Here is a 19,977-nt window from a genome sequence, read left to right as displayed (position 1 = left end):
AGGAATAAACACTTCTTTTGCTCAGTATGAAATGAAAGACAACCTTAGTACGGCTGATTGAATTGCTTCCCTGACTGGGTGCTCTTACTGTGTGAACATTATCTGCAGGGGACCACACTTCTCTGCAAGCATTTGCCTGGCTCTGGGAATGAAGAACATACCATCTTTTCCTTTCCCAGCAGAACAAGCTGCCCCAGACAAATAAAATGGAATAATGGAAATAGTAAGGTCTATGCTTGCAACACACCCACTTCACAAAAGCGGGCCCAGCAGCCACCATATTTCTGCTCTTCCAGACCACAAAGATGCTTGAGAAAAGCTATTAAGCAGTGACCCTTCTGCGCTATCTCCCCTCATTTACATTTTACACAAACAAAACCACAATGAGACAGAAAGACATTCTCTCACCCTGTACTTCAGAATATTTAATTGCTGGAGCATGAAATGACAGCTTCACAGAACAACTTTCACAGAACAACTTTCTATGAAAAAAATAATCTACCACCACTTAAAAAGTTAGAAAGGGATTAGTATCTTGCTTTTGGGAATAGCTAGTGTTACTAGTGTCCTTCACCAAGGGACTTCACCCTGACACAAAGGACATGGAACTTTAACAATGTGCCATCTCAAGTATGCGCCACTGCAGCAAGTGAAGTGCAAATTAAAATAGTAGGGAAGTTGACAGCATCCTTTGCTGGCAGCTGCAACGTAACAACCCAGATTTTTTGAGGAGTTCACAGCTCCCATCAAACACACCTCCCTACTACACTACAACCATAGACTACTTCTACAACCATGCTCAGAATTATCCTATGTTTCAAATGCGATATACCCAAATGGAAGAAAATTCAGTGAAACACTTAAGACTACTCAGGGAAAATCCTGCATTTAAAAGGAAATTACCAAAGACAGGCTAGAAAGGTTATATCCTCTTTGCTGCTAAAATGGATTTTAATCTAAATTCCTGAGCTTTTGGTCTACATGCCATCTAAAGCATACATTATTAAATTCTTTCATTTATTGGAAAGGGTTTACAATAAATTTTTCATTGGGATTACACTGGGTATCACTCGAAGTCCAAAAGCAGATGCTGGAGAACAGACTTTAAAAGTCTGTCAGCAGAACCACTCAGCAAAAAGTACAGTGGCTAACAGGAATATTCTCCTAAGATGTGGATGCACAGTCATTGCTCACTTTGACACAAGAGGCCTTTTTATCTCGTTACAGGAAACTAAGCCTTAACACAGATTCACAATCACCAAATTTAAAAAAAAACCAAACCAAGAAACCCCCAATCCCAGGTATGTCAGCTAATTTGACAAAGCTATAGAGATAGAGCAAGTAAAAACAACAGGACATGTTTGGCTGTCTCCTATAGCCTTAGACCAAAGAATTAAGTCTTGCAAATCCTCTTAGTGATTCCTGTTCTGTCTCAAGATTTGACAACTCTAGTAAACTTTTGGTTCCCCATCTGTTCCATAGGAGAAAAATATTCTCATTTTCTTAATTTAACCCGTCTTCTAAATGTGGTTGAGATAGCCTAAAGTGTTGAAAGTAGCCTACAACATCCTTATTTTTCACAACAGAAATTACAAGACCTATTTCTATCAACCACTACTCTAATTATTGATTGAATTACTTAACCTGTTCCTACCAGAAGCCTAAGGTGTCTTTGATTGATAAACAGTAAGGAACCAGAAAGCAGTCCTGTGCTGACAACAGACTCAAGCAAGAGGGCTAGGCAGCACACACACTTACTCAAAATCTTCAAATTCCAGATCATTTCCCTCCACAGATGGGCTTGAGTTCTCTGAAGTGGAAGCAGACGAGGAGGAAGAGCGGAGACGGTTTTGCTGATACCGCATAGAGCGCTGTCGAATACTGTCCCTCCGGGAAAGATACTGGATCATCCTCTGAGCATAATATGCAGCAGGAGACAACCTGAGCAAGAAAAAAATACATAAATACTCATTACATAAGTATAGAATGACAGCCAGTCCTATTTTTCCTTTTGAACTCCAAGTGCCAGGGCAGTAACATCCTATCAGAAAACTGACTGCTTGCATTTTATCCATGAGTAAGATAGAGTAAATAAAGAAAGCAAGGAGAAGTAATTTTCCCTTTATACACTACACTCCCACATGATCCCCTTTGCAAACAGAAGCACCACACAAGTACCTACAGACAAAAAGCTCATCCACAGCACAGAGAAATCAGCTTCTCAGGACTCTCTGGAGCTCACCGATTCATTTATTACCAGTTCACTCAAGTAAGCCCATCAAGCACCACTTCTAAGAACCAAGCCCAGTCCCAATGTAAACTCTGCTTGCAATGCCAAACAGCAGCACCGTTCAATAAACATTGAAGGAAGGTGCTGCTGTTTTGATGGTACTTATGGAGTACCACGGAATATCAAGCAGGAGAAAAAAAGGTTTCACAGCTTTAATTACTTTGTAATCTAAATTATAGGGATTTTATATAGTGGCAATTTCAACAGATCCACTAGATATATGTTAAGTGGAGCTTTAAAAGCCTTGCATCCCACCTGAAAGGAAACCTTTCCTCTGCAATTAACTCTTAATTCTCTCTCATGCATAACCTAGCATTTGTTTGCATGAGCTATCACACACCAGTATTACTCCCTTGAGACAGGTAAACACATACTCCCTTTTCCTACCCTGTGCATATCCACAGCTCCTCGCACATGCTTTCTGTGACACAGTTACTCAGTGTTAAAATCCAGACAGCTCAGATGCTTCATTTATCATTTCATTAGCCTTATTTGGTTAGATGTGAATTCTAATTTGGGCGGAGGACAAGTTCAGGAGACAGACTACACATTCAGGGGGGTAAAAACTTAAGCCAATAAGCATCAAAAGGGTAAGAGGAATGGCACACTCAGCTTGATTCCTCCAGAATGTTTTATGCACTGTTTAATGAGTTACACCTGCTCATGCTTACATAAAGAAGAAGGCTTTGCTGGACTAACACATCACTTCTCTCTACTCCCCATAAGACTTAATAGGCCAAGTACAAAAAGCAAGGTATTACAGATGTGCAGTCATAAATGAGGAGCTGTTCTCTTCTCTGGGCTTTTCCATAAGCCAAAGCATTTGTGCATGCCTAAAAATAAATCTACAGCATAATATGTAGAGAGAGAAAAGAGAGGAACATGGACAAGGCAAACACTGGAAAACACAAACAGTGGTCTCAGCAGTCCAGCAGTGTAACCACTGAAACTTTTCTTTTTCCTAGTATCACACCTAGGGAGAATATTACAGAAGAATATGAAGAATGAGTTTAGCAGTCCTCTAAAATTATGCAGGACACGAGAAGAAAAAACCTGGTGATGCTTGTTAGAAGAAAGAGTAGGCAGTAAAGACTGGCCATAACCAATGACAAGATGCCAGATTCAGCTTCCTGACAGCACATGGTGTGTACACTGGATAGACTGTGAAAAAGGTCTCAAAAGACAACACAAGAAGCTTAAGCCTGATACACAGAGAGAAAAGTGTAAATCTAACTGCTTAGATTTTTTTCTAGAGATATATCCAATGAACATGCTGTGATGCCTTATATATGCAGCCTGGGAGCATACATAACTCTTACTGAGTATTTCTATTTAAAAAACATTACTATAGGTGTTCTTTGATGACAGCTTTATTTGATTCTTCTGCAGATTATTTTCTGAGCTCAGTACATATTGAAACTGTGGAGAATGACAGAACAGCCAAGCTGACTTTAGAGAAGTTCAGCAAGGCCACTGAGAAATACCACTGCAGTCTACATTAGACTATTCATTCTAAATCTGAGGGAACTTCAAAAAATATTCTCCCTGCCTCACTGCTGACCTGGGTTATTCAAATATAGCACCATTACAGACAGTAAATGCAGGAACAAAACTAACACATACACATGCTCTCAAAAATAAATTTTTCAGATCATGTAGTTTATGTAGTCTTTAAAAAAATACTCCATTGGAGAGAGCTTGGTCTTAAGGAGGTATATATTTTTATTAGATATTTAAAACACAAACACACTAAGACATATACAGATGTTTATTTATAGATATAGATATGTTTACTTCACCTTTGTTTCACTTCTCCACCTTGTTATTTAACTTCTCAAAGACACAAGTTTACATTTGGAACTTATGATGCTACAAAAAACCCTTCAAAATGCAGTAACACTCCTTTTAATCACTTTTCAAATTTCTAACAAGTTAAAGGGACAGTTAAAAATATCCTACTAGCCCAGCACACCAGTAAGGTTTATGGAGGAAGACTCTAATCCTATCCCACTCAAACTTCCAGCTGGTACTGTTTATGCATCTATGAATCTCATCCTCTGAAAAGGACAGTGTTATTTACTGGAACTCTCTTAGAAGAGTTTCAAAACTGGACTTTTCTTCCAAAGCTCCTTATAAACTCAAGCCACTGTAGCTTCTACCACAACCTAAAAAACCACTTTAACAGTCACATGAAGAGCACTGTATCAGTTCTAAAATGGCTTCAAGTAGAAAACTATTTTTGACAATGCTCCTTATGCTAGGAAATGTCTCAGGCACTGTTCCCTTTTCATACATTTTATTGAGCTTCATCATAGCAGACATCTGGCAAAAAAAAGAACTCAGATACCTAGGCAGGCCCTCCTTTTCTTTTTTAAAAGGCAGCTCCCAGAGAGCTGGAGTCAGTTCTTAAAATCTCTGCTCTATCAATCTGCCTGCTTTGGACAAGGCACTCCAGAAACAAGGAATGGTGCACTTCCAGCAATACAGCAGCTTTTGGCGCTCATAAATTAACCTGAATGCAGCAAGAGCTTTAAATGAATATTTGTAGAATATAATTTTCATCTTTCCAAGTAAATCAATCCCTTTACCTGTCATTTAACCAACTGCCATTTAGAAGCTTTTATATTTATCAGTAGTTCTGATATGCAGTTGCCAAGACCTTCAGCAGTCACCTAGGTTGGTTTCCAAAGGAACTTACATATAGGCAGAACACTCCACCGTACTTTCACTTCACTACAATTTTGTTTACATCATTCCAAACCTTTGAATTATCTTTACAAAGCAACTTGCTTCACGATAAACGGAAAAAAAACCAATATAAGATTTCACCTCTAAAAGGCTTTATCTACAGAGACAGTTAGCAAGGAATTATTTACCAATTATGCCATCTGGCCAGTTTGCAACACAGCCTTTTATTTCAGAACTTGTACTTAAGAGTGTCATCTGTATAAAAATGCAGATTTTGTCGTTAATGATGAAGAAAATAACAAGATAACCCCTCCCCCCACAAACTCACAAAACAACCCTCCTTCAGCAACTCAAGATTTAATTTTCAGTGGTATTCCTGTACTCTTCCATATGATAAATCCTAGTAGCCTTCAATTCACACAGCTATGCAAGAGATTCCCCAAAAGGCTAAATCAGATATATTTTACTCTTACTGAGTTTCTTCAGTCATAGCTTTGCTAAACTCATCTAAAGAAAGCTTATTTGTCATGGTTTATTCTTTGAAAGTTTCCAAAGCTGCTTACTGTTCACGATTCTATCATTTCTTCTGACAGAGTCTTTGGGTCGCAGTATCCCATCTGTTGCTTTCTTAATACACTAAATAGAAACTGCAAAGATAATTTCTTTCCATTTTTGATAACTGCCACATTTGCTTTTTCTAGTCCTCTGAAACACTCCCACCTCTTTTGAAGATTAAGCAGCACTACAGGTGTTTCTATGTCTAATGTCAATGATTCATGACTCTTCAAAAATAATTGTCAGTATTTTGTTCTTAGTTAAGTATACATAACCTTCTGGCTATGCTCTCTTTTGTATGGATACACTTATGGAGACAATTCAAGCTTCCAAGCACATTGCCTGCTCACACCAGCTCCTAACTGCCTTAACTGCATTCCCTCTTTCTCCTGAATAGATTATTTGTTTTTTAATTCATTTTTATTCAAAAGAGATTTTTAATATATTGCTGTATCTCATTTACTGTTGGATCTGTTTGCCACCTAGTGTTCTCCATCCCAAATGATTTCAGGAATTCTTATGTGTTTGCTTCAACAGTAATTCCTTCCTGTTTTCCTCATTTCCCCCCAGACTTAATAGCATCTGTTCACTTGTTTTGCTCTCTGTCCCCATGGCAAGTCATTAAGAAGGAGATAAGCCCAATATTAGAACCAATGCCAGAGGATTCAGTCTGTTATACTGAAGTTATGCTCTTGCACATGGAACTTAAAACTTAAATGCCTTTAGACTGCATTTAGATCTTACCTGGCTGGATCTGGGTAGATTGGATGTTCCCGGGATCCTGCTCCATCATAGCGAGATAATGAAATGAGGGAAGACTCCAGCAACCTCCTAGAAAGGAAAAACAAATTACAACGTCAAAGACCATCCAGGAACATCCCTTCTATATATGATCTACTTTCTTAAACCTCTTAAGACTACTTCTGTCATTTGAGAAGAGAATTCTGCAACATACTGAACCACTCACTGATGGCATAAGTGTTTTCACCACACAGCTATTCAAAGTTTTATATTCTCACGGCACAGGAGAAAGAACACCTCAAGTAAGGAAGAAGAGTGGTCCCATATTTCCAAGTTCCAAGAGAAAGATGTAGATGTCACGTCTCTGGAGAAAATCCATCCCAATTTGTCAGGTCCATAAACACTATCACTGCATTGGCCATCTGCTAAATTTTTACCTGCTCAAAGATGGCTACACATGGAATGGGCCAGGGAGCAGAGGACAAAGAACACACATTAGCATGTGGACTTTAAGGGCACCACTGGTGTCTATTCACAATAAGATCTTGAATCTTAGTCTCAAGGCTCTGAAAGAGAGGTTTTCAGCTACAAAAAAAAAAAAAAAAAAGTTCTTTTCCTCTGTATTTTAATCAGCCACAGGGAGAGATACCAAATATTCACTCAAGAAGTAAATGTATGCAAATGCAGCCAGACAGCCTGAATATATGAGAAGTGAGACTGAGTCATGAAGGCAGCAGATTCAAAAGTATATAGCAGGAACATGTCCTCAACCCTAGCTTCTACATGCACTTCTGTCTAGCTTCTCTTATAAACCAGAGGACAGCACTTTTTCAAGACTGACTCATGGCCTGTTGCAGCCATTAGATTAACACAAGAGAGATGATTTGGGGCAGGCACAGAAAGTGAAAAAACCAACTCTCAAAGTTTTTAAGATTGCTGAGTTCCCTTCCAAATACTTTTACCTCAGAACTCCTGCTAAATTTTGTTTTCCAGTCTGTAACTTAATGAAAATAGTGTTGGTTTGAAAGTCAAAGAGGTCCAACACCACATCTGTTCTAGTCACTCACACACACAGCTGTTGAGAAAGATTTGAATCCTTCAGTCTTAGCCCCACATTCATAATAATCAGTTAGCCTTTGCAACAAGGACAGCAAGCATCAACACAGGAAGCAAGAAGAAGGACCAGATAAAATCCACACCCAACTTCCCATTTCTAGCCACATAAAGACAGTAGAATTGCAAATGAGACGTCTTTTTTCCTAGCAGCAGCCCACCCATCAGGATCTCAAGAAAAATTTTTACTGTCCTCCAGCAATTAAAAAAAAAAAAAGTACTTCCTTCTAACATCATAGATCTAGAATACAGAAAACAGCGAGAGATTGCTTCAGTTTGCCAGTTGGAAAAGTGTGTGTCAGCTTGAGGAACTCAGTACTTGCTGCAAGGCACTGGGACCATAGACAAAACAAGAAATCCTGTCCTTTCTAGCACAAAGTTGTTTGGCAACCATTTGTCTTATTCAAGAACAGTTATTAAATCTCTTAAACTTTGAGATTAATTAATTCCCCTGGCTCCTGGGTTACTGAGTCAAAAGCTCTACCCTTCAATACTGCTAGATATTATGAATCCCTTGGCTACCCAGAAAGTCGTTATACTTCAATCCTGTTTTACCAAACCCTTCCTTCTGCTCCAACTATATATCAATATGTACAAAAAGCAGCCAAACCAGAATGAACAGTGCTACAGCCTTATGAGGTATACCTGAAGTCCTATACCTGTGAGGTACACAGGTATACCTATTACTTGCATCACATATATACCGCTTTAATTCTCTCTAGGGAAAGGTAGACAGATTAAAACCAGCAGAAAGGATATTCTACCTGCTTAGGCAGCTGGCCCTTTCTAAACCACTGGCTCAGAGTTCAGAGACTAGGTTAATGCCACTGCAATACCAACATGCTTTTTAGAAATCTGCTTTTCAAAGCTGCCTGTGCAGAGTACCCCAAAACCAGCATTTTGCAAGCAACCTGGATATGCCAAGGCTGCCACCCTACTGGAACATCCTGCCTGATCACTGGACTTAATCAAGGAAGAAGATTTTCCAGAACATGCAGATTCTGGCAGGGTCACAACCCTAGAAACAGCAGCTGCCTCCTGATGTGAGCAATGCCTATGGTGTTCCAATAACGCGCACACAAATGATCACCAAACTCATTCCTATCAAAAGTCCTGGTGCCTACACATCCCACCCTCTTTCCCAGCCTTTCAGCCTCTGTCCACTACCTGACACAGTAAAATCAAAGCCACAAGGGAAGATGACCAGTACATGCTGCACAGCCTAGCAAACCCTGTTAGAAAGAAGTCTCCTGGTATTCTCCACCCATATTTGCCTTCTCACCTTTGGAAAAACTGGCAACTGCCTAAGATGATCATTGACTTTGACCTTCAGAAAGCATCCAGTAGCTATGCTGAAAGAAATCAAAATCTATGCTAAGCAGAGGACACCACAAGGGTGCAGGAGCAGAGCATACATCATTGTAACTTGGTGTGGGTCGGCAAAGAGACCGTCTGCTTGGCTTGGGAACAGCACTTTCGGGAATCCATCGCTCTCACCACTACACTGCAACAGATCCTTGAAATAAGTATTTGAAGAGTCTTGCTATAGCAGGTAGTTGGCAGCTCAGATGAGACCTGGTATGGGTTACTCTAGTAACCAACAGTTGCCTGAGCCACAGGATGGCCAAGCGTCCAGGTAAAAAGACTTCCTCTGGGCTTCAACAGCCCTGTGACACCACCTGAACAGCCTGCAACTCCATCCCAAGCAGCAACAGAAGCTGCTGCAGCAGGAACATCTCCTTCACCAGAAAGGCTCCCATGGAAGACCAGTAGTTACAGGGTTGTAAGGAACAGGATGGCAAACATTCTGTTAAATGCATTCCCCAGAACCCTCTCTGAGCTTTCACTGTCCAAGTTGAATGGTCTCAGTTAAGGTGGCCTTTCCAGCAGAGCCTTCCAAGCCGGCCAAGACCAAATCCAGCTCCTGCACTACCTCACAATGAGGCACACAAGCCACATCCTCGGGCCACATTCAGATCATGTGGACAAAGATAATTAATTCAGTTAACAGTAACTGCTAAAAGCTAGAGCTGATTTTAAGTCTGATTAGTAGATCTTAATTATCCTACAACTGTGCCCTCTCAGATCACAGAGCAATCAACAGAGGGATACAAATACACACAACAGGCAAAAAATCCAAAACAAGGCAACAAGCAACCTCATGTGATCCAGACAGACCATCTCTGTGCTTAATGCTCCAGAGAATAACAGTATCTGTACTGAGGCAGAGTACTAAGCACAAATAAAATCAATTTTTAACTGACTTATTCTAGACTTAGCCCTTGAGACCCAAAATTACAAATCCAAATGCATTTAGTACTGACAAATGGGTTCAATAACAGATACACTGCTATAATCATCAAAGTGTCTCATCTGTGTCACTGGTAGTGTAACCTACTGTCCCTCAGGAAGGGGAAGATAAATACTCTTAAAGTACGTCATGCTGCATTCTGCCAAGTCTTAGGTGTCACACCCGTAACTTCTGGCACCAGAAATCCCAAAAGAGACACAGACTATTTGTTTTCAGTAAACCCGAAGTGTAAGGTAGTCCAACATCCTACCACAGTAAATGTAAGGTTGGGAGCAATGCTGCTAAGGAGGACAAACATAATCCATGGATGAATAGAAGCAGCTCTATTACACTAAACTGCTAGCCACTAAACATTTAAGTTTCCAACAGAGAAGCATGAAAAGAGAGAACAGAAATGCATATTGCTTGCATCTCCTTTTGAAACATTTCAGTAGATCACGCTTGATTCCCGAATCCTTTCTGCAGCTTACAGCAACCTCCTCCTCTCCCACATCCCCCATTTTTGCTATCCAGATATATAACAGGCTAACACTAGGCTCTATGGAAGCAATTGCTCCACTATCTCTGTCTAGACAATATGAAATTGTCACAAATGACATCTAAAGTACAATTAGTAGAGAAACTGCAATTTCTACTCTCTTCCCCCGCTCACCAGGAAAAAAAAAAAATCACACATTATCATCCTCCAGGTTGTCAGTCACTCCTGCAAAGGATGAAGATTAACTCTGCTCACTCTGAGAGATGCTTCTATCCCAGCTTGCTAAATTAGGAGGAGGGGGATTGTAGTTTTTGTTGGGTTTATTTTTTTTATTAAAACTACTATAAGATATAAATTGCCTCTGTTTAGCAGCACTGAGATCTCAACTCTCTGACTGAGATCAGGCTCCTTTTCTGTCAGACATCAACAGCTCTGGAACTGCTGCTCTACACTTCCTCTGTTAACTCAGGTCTGCAGCAATCGCTAGCAAGGGGACAAAGGAAGCAGACTCCAAGTTACACGACACTTCTAGAGAGGGGAGAGAGAAGGAACGCATGCATACAGGACACTACAAGCAGAAAAGGGAGATTTTTCAGGAATGAAGCTGAATGCCAGAAGCTGCAGTTCGAGGGGAAAAAAGTCATGAAGCCATCTTCTCACAGCACATCAGCCACTGGGCTATACCCCCATTCTCCCTACGGGGGTGAGAATCACCACCAAAGCCTTTTGGGACAGAGATTCATCTCAGCAGGCTTTGAGAAGATACTTAACTGCAGCAAATTTAACTTTTCAGTAACAGTTTCTAAGGATATGCAATCCCTACACTACGTCTTAGATTTGCTGTCACAGCAGGTGCATTACTGAGTAATGCTACTCCAAGCCACACTGAGGGACGGGTTTTCCTCCCTACCCAAAAGGGAGGTGTTAACAAACAGCACTGAGGCTCAGTTTCCTTAGAATCAAAAGGGTGTTCAGTCAGCTGCCATCCTCCTAAGCTGCTCTTCACCAACAACCAGGGCAAACCAGTAAAATGAAGCACTCTAAGGACAGCAATCACACCTACTCCTCCCCTACTTCCAGCCTTCAGCTATGAGGAAAACTTAAAACAGCAATTCCTAGTTATCCTTTGAAGCAAAAGTATATTGATGACTCTTGGAAGCCTCTGACTTTCCTCCCCTGGTTTTGTGTCTTCCCTGAGAAGACTTCTATTTTGCATACTGCCCATTCAGAGGTGAAAATTATCACACTACATATTACATCCCTTTTTCAGCCCTCCAATTTACAGCCAGCACTCAGTTCCCCCAAGCGCTTATCCCTGTGAATGTGCTCCCGTGGTTTCCCACAAGAAGGTAAAGAATAGCAACAGTTTAAAACTAGATTCCCTTCAATCATCTTCCTCTTACAGCCAGGCAATGTATAACCTAAAGATAACAAGAAAACTGAAGCATGAAAACAGCTGAATGTTCTTCCGCTGTCCAGTAACACCAATACCCTCCCTCAAACCTTGAATTCAATTATTTACTGTTAACAAACGAAATTCATTCTTGGAGATCAATTATAGCCTTGATAGAGCACTAAAAAACGATTTTAAATAAAAATCTCACTGGCTTGGTTGTTTTTCCCTTCCCTTTTCTCAGAAGAATAGGAAAAAATTATTTCAGACATCTGTATTGTGTTGCCTACTTTCAAAAAGCAAATTGAAATCACGTAAGCAGAAACCATCAAGCATTTTGTTCCGTAGCTTCATTTTCCATAAAAGTTTTGTAGCCCTTCTCAAACAGAAAAACACTATTGCTCTTCACCAGTTTCATATTGGAGCTTAAAATAAAAAAGCAATCAGTATGCAGTTCTAAAGATTGCCTGAAAAAATGATTTCTAAAATTAAGTTCTTAACATAATCTGCTCTGATACCTCAAAGCTAACATTTCTAGACTGTTTCAGCTTTCACATGGTTATGGTTAGACATATTTAGCCTGGCATCAAGACTGGATTAGGACAGGTCAGAAACAGAGATTAGGAGAGAAAAAATAGTCAAACAAAAGGATCAAGCTTTTCTTAAGATAGTTCTAACCATCTACAAGAGATAAATAACCTGAAAATATCACTACTCATTAAAACCTCAACAGTCACTTTTACAGTTCTGAGTTAGCTCCTCCATCCCCTTGTTCACATCTGTGCCAAACAACTCATCCTCAGTGAGGAAAAAGAGTTGGTGGCTGTCTTTCTTATGAGTATCTAAACCCTGTTAGACATCCTTTTCATCACTTTTCTTAAGCTATTCCATACAATGAGCAACTTTTACAAGAAAATTTCCTTTCTTTAGGGAAAGCAAAGATGCAATATGTGATCAGAGACAAGTTCCAAACACAGCTTTTGTAGAACACTTCGGTCTCTTTGTGGGAAAGAACTTGTGTTAACTCTGAAGGTGCAAGTAGGGGCAGAGAAGACACCCTTCCCAGTTGGAGGTGCAGAGTTGTCAGAGGAGCAGATCCGATATAAGGCAGAAGTTATCACAGAAAGTGATTTTTCCCCTTCACCGATTCTGGGCAAGAATCCTGTAGAAAACAAACTGTAAGGATTTCTCAGTCAGAAAAGAGACAGCACATAAGGTCTTCAGCCAAGATGGGAAGGAGTGCAGAGAAAAAGAGCACAATTACATGAAACAAAGAAGTGTAGGTAAGAGTTTGAACAGCAGAAATGAGCACTGGGAATTGAGTTCTCTTAATTACAAGGTAGGGAGTAGAGTTTCAAGGAAAACATAGTTAACCCTTTAAACTTACTTCAATTTAACTAGAAAGTAATACCACATAATGAATTGCACTATTACTGCACCTCTGCTCTTGGACCAGGAACTCCAATTTCCATTTACCACCTGATGCCACAGAAGCTACACAGCAACTCTGGAGCTCATCACAGGGAAGGTGGGTGGCTTTACAGAAAGTGACAGATTCTTTCAAGAAGACCCAAAGCTGCACTGTTAATCTATTAGTTCACCTGCTGAAAAAGGCCATGCATCAGAACAGAAAATGAATGAACATTATGGAGAGGTCCTCATCATACAGCATCTGGGAAATTATTATTTCAACAAGCAAGAGAGAACGCACATCCATGACAGATATTAAAAGGGTCAAGACCAGCTACAGAAAGCAGCATTGATTAGTTTTGGCAATAACTCCAACATGAAAAGAACAACGAAAGATCTTGCACTTCCATTTTGCAGGGGCAAAGCTTGAGGGACAGGAGGGGAGAAGAAATTAAAATCAGTTCAAGCCACCGCATGTGCTATATTGCTCTACAGTGGCAGTTTCACACCAGTGCTCAGGATGAGGCAGGCACCTGAGCCGAGCTGAAGATAGACGTCACATTTCTCCACCTAGACCCTTAACAACATGCCATTATACCAGAAATTCAGCTAGAGGGTATGGGTTTCTAGTTATGGTAAGGTTTGAAAGCACGGTGAGAACATAGCTAACACACTGAACTCCTTCAGCCTGCAGACAGCTTTACTCTTCTGAGGGCTCTTCTGCCTACCTTTGTCTGTATGTCTGCTTCAAATTCACCTTGTTCCGGGAGATCTCAACACCAGAGACTCTGTGGCCAGCAGAAATCTCTGCTTACCCACACACAGATCTGCGTCAGCTTCTGGGATAATTACATACGACTCATGTTTCTCCATAGGAACTGAAGAGGAGGTGTCTTTCTTGAGGGGGCAGAAGCCATACCATAGGTTTCTAAGGCTATGGTAACAGAGGTCTCATCACAAATCAAGCAATTCCTTTAAAATGCTCTTCTTCACGCTGGAGTAATGAAGAAAGTCTGGTCAACAGATGACTGGCAGGGTAGTTCAGTCATTTTGTCCCGCCTTCCCACTTCGGGAAGACAGGGGAATGATTTGATCCTAATGCATTTCAAGCAGAAAAATGAGTCAGTTTCCTGGCAGATAATGAACCCTGTTTATTTACAGCCTTCAGTTTCAGCAGGTGCTCTCTCAAGAAGAGCAAGGGAGGAGGTCACTTACATCATCACACAAACAGCCATTTGGTGCAATCAGTTAAATATGTATGTGGAAAATGTTTAAAATGCATGTTAGCTATTCAACAGACCAGAACAGCTCAACTGGAGAAATCTAAAGTCACCACTATTTTGGTTACAGTTGTATTACTGAGTCAGATCACAGGTCTCCCTCTCTCCTCTTGCTCCAGGACCACAGATTAGATGAATGCTGCCCTACTGCAACTTTCTCCACCCCAGATTAAAAAGGAGCAAATAATTGGACAAGAGCACTTTGTCCCCAGACACACCATGCCGTGAGAATTTCTAAAGAGCATAAAGAGTGAGTGCACACATGCAATATATGTAAAGTGAATGCATATCTAAAACTTAAGGGCTTGTATTACAATAAAAAGGCACACTACACTGCCAACATCTCCAGCTCTTCCCCACAGTGAAGAAAGCTACGGAGAGCTTTTAGATTAGCAAGCAGGCCTGAAACAGAAGGTCTGGGGGCCTGCCCAAAACTTGTTTCTTTGCAAAAGCCAAAACCAAATTGAAACTTAGACACTGTTTTAACGTGACTTGCCTGAAGCCAGACTACAAGCTCTAGAAATCACAGCTAGATAGTTTAAGCACATCACAAACCTCCATTAATCATAAGCTGAGCATAAGCCCCTAGACAGAATTCTACAATTACCTGAACTCAAGGCACATAGATTAAAAAAAAGAAACAGGAGCAACTCTACCTGGTCAAGTGAGCTTGTCTGGACATGCTGCCTACCCTGCAGCAGCTGGATCAGGTGGCTGCAGGGAAACTATGTGCAGACAGCAGAGGAGACAGACAGCTTAACAAAGGATGGCTTTCAAGAGAGGGAAGCTATTCACACTTCTTCCCTCGTTGTAGGAAAGTTGAGAACTGAATATGTTTTATGGTATCCTCAAATAGCTATCTGTTTGAAGTCAGCTGTCTTTAAACTTCTAAGCAATTTGTGTTTATTCAAGATCTTTGGTCTACAGTCACCTCATGCATGTATTCCTCAAAAAAACAAACAACCCCACAAAAAAACCTGCCCAAAACAACAACAACCAACATCCACCTACCCACCCAAAAAACAATACCCCCCCCCCCCCCCCAAACCCAATTAAAAAAACCATACACACACAGAGAAAACCACCACCAAAAAACCCCCAAACCCCACCCAAGTCTAGATCTCAACAGAAGCAAAATTAAAGGCCACTTTGGAAGCACATACCTCTTTCATTCTCATTAAAACATCGCTTTAATCCAAATTCAGTAAGTTCCCTTGCTGCCACACTGCAGCAGGTGAAATTCCAGAACAGTTCCCACAGAAAAGACACTTGTAGGGAAAGAGGCTTCTGTTGCCTGAAGATTGCAGAGGAACAAACTTTACGCATTTATTTTATAGGTGAACTCCTCACTGCTAGGCCTAGACTACTAAGAAGAGGGGTGGGAGAAGGGCAGTGGTTGAAATTGGAAAATACCATAAAGGTATTTGAGAAAGCAGAGTTATTTCTATACCTGCCTAGTTTGTAAGTCAAGCTGCTACAAGAGGAACATGGAGAAAAGAATCTCTTTTAGTCTGCTACAGTCATTGCTGTATATTTAAATTCAGACCAAGAAAAAGCAGCTTGTGCCTTGCTGCAAGTTTGGCAAAGGCCGCAGATACATGTCCAGCCTTCCAAAGCACTGGGGGGAAACTTGGCAGCAGGGAGTGTCCTCTATTAGTTACTGCAAGAATGAAAGCACCAGGCATCACTTTTCTCACCCACCAACTCTCAGTGAAGAAGAATAGAGCTCTAGCAACCTTACATTGGTCTTAAATCAGGAAACTACCAAAGGCAGGGAAGGAATATTTGTGCAAGAAAACAGGCACTTCTTTCACTTGTTCTTCTGCATAACTAGCAGCATACTAAAGAGCTCAAACTTCTAGAACTTCAGTAAAAGAATCTTTCCTGCCCACACAGAGACAGCAGGCTTGGTCTGGAAAAAAACCCACAAAGCTGGAAGGCGACAGCAATAACCTCAGAGCTCAAAGGCATTAACTGACCATTTAGGTATCATGGCAACCTCTCCTATAGTTCAGGCTATGTTTTTATGTCAGTCTCATGATAAAACTAATTTGTATTTTTCAGTTTTAGTAAAAGCCAAACAAACGATACTCACCAAGTTAGTCCAGAGCTTGCACATCTCACATATAAACACTGCTAATTATCATGTCTAAATGCTCATGTCACTCTCAGACTATCATTTCACTTTATGTTCGCAACAGACAAATTAGGTCTTTGTTCACTCTTGTGCCCTGGTTAACATTTACAGAAATCATTCCCACACCCCACAGTTCTGGCTTTCTACCCTCAAGCACGTCTTCCCAAGCACAAACCCAAACCTCTTGTCTCTGCTCGCAAATCCATTTATAACTTCTGTTTACCCCAGCACTGCCACTGACTGCTGAGATATTACTTATCTCTATCGCCACCATTTTCAAGAATTTTAACAAAGCATCTTTGGAATTATTTCTTACCAAGCCTGAAAACAGCACAGCATAAACTCTTCCAAAACTATCACAGTGTACATGGAGGCTCCAAGACTTGTCAGAAAAATCTTTCCTTCCACAGTACCGGTAAGGTCTACACACCATAACTTTAAACAAAATACTGAGCCCAAACTACAAATGCCAGGCCATAAGGCTAGCAAGGTTTCCACCAGTAATGGGTCTGAACAAAAACAGTCAGGAAAATTACGTTGGGTAGGTCTACTCAGATTTAGCACTGGCCACATTCCCACTGATGTGCAGTCTGAGCAGCCAGCACCAGATACTGCTGCCTCTTCTCCACAGCTCAGGTGTGCCCCTCTCCTGCTCAAGCCTCCCTTTCTCTGTGAACTCAACACCACAATATATATTAAACACTTGAATAAGCAAGCCACAGCTGCTGCAAGTAACTAGGAAAACAGTAGTAACTACAGTGATATTGCTAAATAAGGAATGGAACAAAAAAAGGCAGAATACACTAGGTGTGTATTCTTTTCTCCACCACAAAACACATTTTGTAGCTTTATATAAGGTAATTCCCTCCCGCTTTAGTTCCTCTCCCCCAAATAGTAAAGTGAGTAGCACTATCCTCCTCTCTGATTTTGATGGTAAATGCCAGTCACAGAACTGTCTCTTCCTAGGCAACTCTGCATCCACAGCAGGGGACAAGGAAGTGCTCTGGTTGTTTAGTTTTTAAATCAAGGATATGAGTGACATACACCCTTTCATTCAGTGCTTTGCACAGGGAGAAAACTACCAGAAGTCAATACACGCAGAGATCCGATTAGCCTTGGTCATTTATGTCAGAAGCCAGAGCTGCACATACAAAACTCAGGCTCCAGCACAAACTCAGGAACAAATGCTGCAGAAGTGACTGCACTCTTTTCCATTTAATATACAGCACTGACCACTGTTGGGCAGGAATGCGGGTGCTCCTACCTTGTCCATCTACTTTAACCATGGACTGGTCCCAGTTCAAACACAAGTCAGCACTGTATCTACAACTTAGAACCAGAAGAGGCATCCCCTCAAGGCCTTGAGCAAGCCATACCTATTTGCACTAGAAAAAAAACCACACCCAACACAAAAAATCCTCAAACATATTCCTTGCCTTCTTATGGAAAAGCTCCAAAATTTAGGTAATAGCTCAAGGCATACTTGAAGAAGAAAACAGAGCTGGGGGGGGGGGGGGGGGGGGGAGGTGACTGCCCAGACTCCAAAAAACATCTGCCAAGCAATCCTCCAGAAAACAAGCTCCATACTCCATATTACAAAAGTCATCCAAGGGGGTGAACATTTCATTAAAATGAAAACAAAACCTTTGAGAAGGCAGACTACAAAGAAAGCTTTGCTCCAGGCTTGGTAGGCAATAAGCAAGAAGTCCAGACGAATTCTACAAAGTTGTCGAGGTCTTTTAGAGCTCTAACTCAGGAGCATTTACATATGAGAAAGACAAAGTACCTGTCTCACCTCAGATCCACATCTATCTCTTTCAAACCCTTAAAAAAGCTAAAAGGATAAGCTCCTCCCTTTCTTGCACTCTGTATCAGAGCCATTTCCCGTCTGGATCCCTGTATTCACGCCTTTCTCCAACCACTGAAGAACTTGAAAATGTATGGTAACTACAGAGATAAGCTGCCGTTCAGGAGTGTGGAGGGTCTTCAAGCTACCCTTCATACAAGAACTCGGAAACTTTTAGGTTCTGAAAGGAGACAGAAAGGAGCAGAAGCAACATTACCCCCTTGTGGCAGCAAAGCAATATGGAAGTAAGGTCTGAAAAATTCAAAGGGGAGCAGACTAGGTGTTATTCTTCATAGCTGATGTAAGAAGAGCTTTGTGCGGCCAGAAGGGCCATCAACACCAAAGAGAAACGAGATGAGCTGGAGTCACTGTACTATATGTAACTGGGTTCACATCACATAGCAAGAACAACGCAGGAGGGACCAGAGTCCTCAAATGAGACCTGACAAAAAGACACAAATTTGTCCCTGGACCCTGTCAGATGGGTCCAGGGAAGCTGGTTTCACCTGTCACTTGTGCACAGTGCATCCAAAAGACTAAAACACACCAAATGTGTGCCTTTTATACACTCACAAACAAAAGAGTTTATACAAGGGTCTCCAGACAAAAATTCGCTCACTCCTTTCTGCCTGTATGCATGACTAAAGTGTCACCCAGGACGGTTCAAAAGACTTCTCAGATTTTCAGATAACTTCAATAATGTATCTTGTCTGTCAAACTAAATAGGTGAGGCAAGGTGAAAATGTTATGCATTCATAAAATGCAGCCACGGAGTTACTCATACCACAGCCTACAGAATTTGACCTCTGGAATGAGTGCAGTGGAGTGGTTAGAGAAGTTTAACATAATTGCCAGACAAAGCTTCTTCGTGGAAGAATATGGATAATAAGCATTTCCTTGTGAAGCATAAGTTTCATGCAAACCTGCCTGGCAATAGGACAGAGCACAGCTTTCATTTGCAATAACGTACTGAAATCTCTAGACACAATAAACAGGTAAACCATATCAAAATTGTCCCCTTCATGTATTATAAGAAGTTAAATCTATAGAGAACTATTTTCCTCTTCCTTCTTTTCCCCATCTATAAGAATTGTTTCACAGAGTAAGGTTTGAAATATGTTAACAGGGACACACGTCACTACTTGCTCCTCGCATCCATTCCACAAATACTGTGGAACTCAAATACCAGAACTCAGAAACAAAAATAAATTTATAACCTAATTACTCTCCTTTTTTTTTCTAAAAACCCCACACTAATTCTGTAAATGTCACTTGTGTCATACTGAAATAGCCAAAGAGAAAATCTGCATCAGTTTTATTAGTCAGCATTGCACTGTACCTAGCATTAACTGATGAACTGATACATATTTCAGCAGAGATCACTGCTAGATTCTGTGTATCACTGTCTTAAGAAGGTGGCACCAGCTCCTCTCAAACAAGCAGCTGACTATAAGAATCCTCTTTCATTCCCTGTTCAACTTTTCATTATCAACCTGAATTGGCCCACACAGCAACAGTGGCTTAAAGTACTTAGAGGTTCTCACACTGAGATTACAGTATTAATACAATACTGCCTCAACCCATTTTTAAATTAACAGGTAGCTATTAAAAAATGAAACTAGCTATCATCTGTTGCTCAGTTATCCTTCCTTCATCCACATCTTTCTAATACCTTCTCATGACCAATTTTATGCATCACATTTCACATGGCAACTTCAGAGATTTCTGAGATTCT

General features: G+C 40.8%; 1 protein-coding gene across 2 annotated transcripts in view; it reads right to left on the bottom strand.

Moving 5' to 3' along the window:
- AMBRA1 (autophagy and beclin 1 regulator 1) overlaps window positions 1–19,977 on the bottom strand; it is a 129,449-nt gene that overhangs the window by 90,124 nt on the left and 19,348 nt on the right. For both annotated transcript variants that reach the window (XM_082283152.1, XM_082283153.1), the window contains 2 exons: window positions 6,278–6,364; window positions 1,759–1,941 (listed from right to left, as the gene is read on the bottom strand). In XM_082283152.1, the coding sequence (XP_082139278.1) occupies window positions 1,759–1,941; window positions 6,278–6,364 (270 nt within the window). The remainder of the gene's footprint in view (window positions 1–1,758; window positions 1,942–6,277; window positions 6,365–19,977) is intronic.

The sequence above is a fragment of the Coloeus monedula genome (genome assembly GCF_965178545.1).
Source record: "Coloeus monedula genome assembly, chromosome: 6".
Lineage (NCBI taxonomy): Eukaryota > Metazoa > Chordata > Aves > Passeriformes > Corvidae > Coloeus > Coloeus monedula.
The sequence above is the reverse complement of the archived record's forward strand: the minus strand, read 5'-3'. Positions and strand labels throughout refer to the sequence as shown.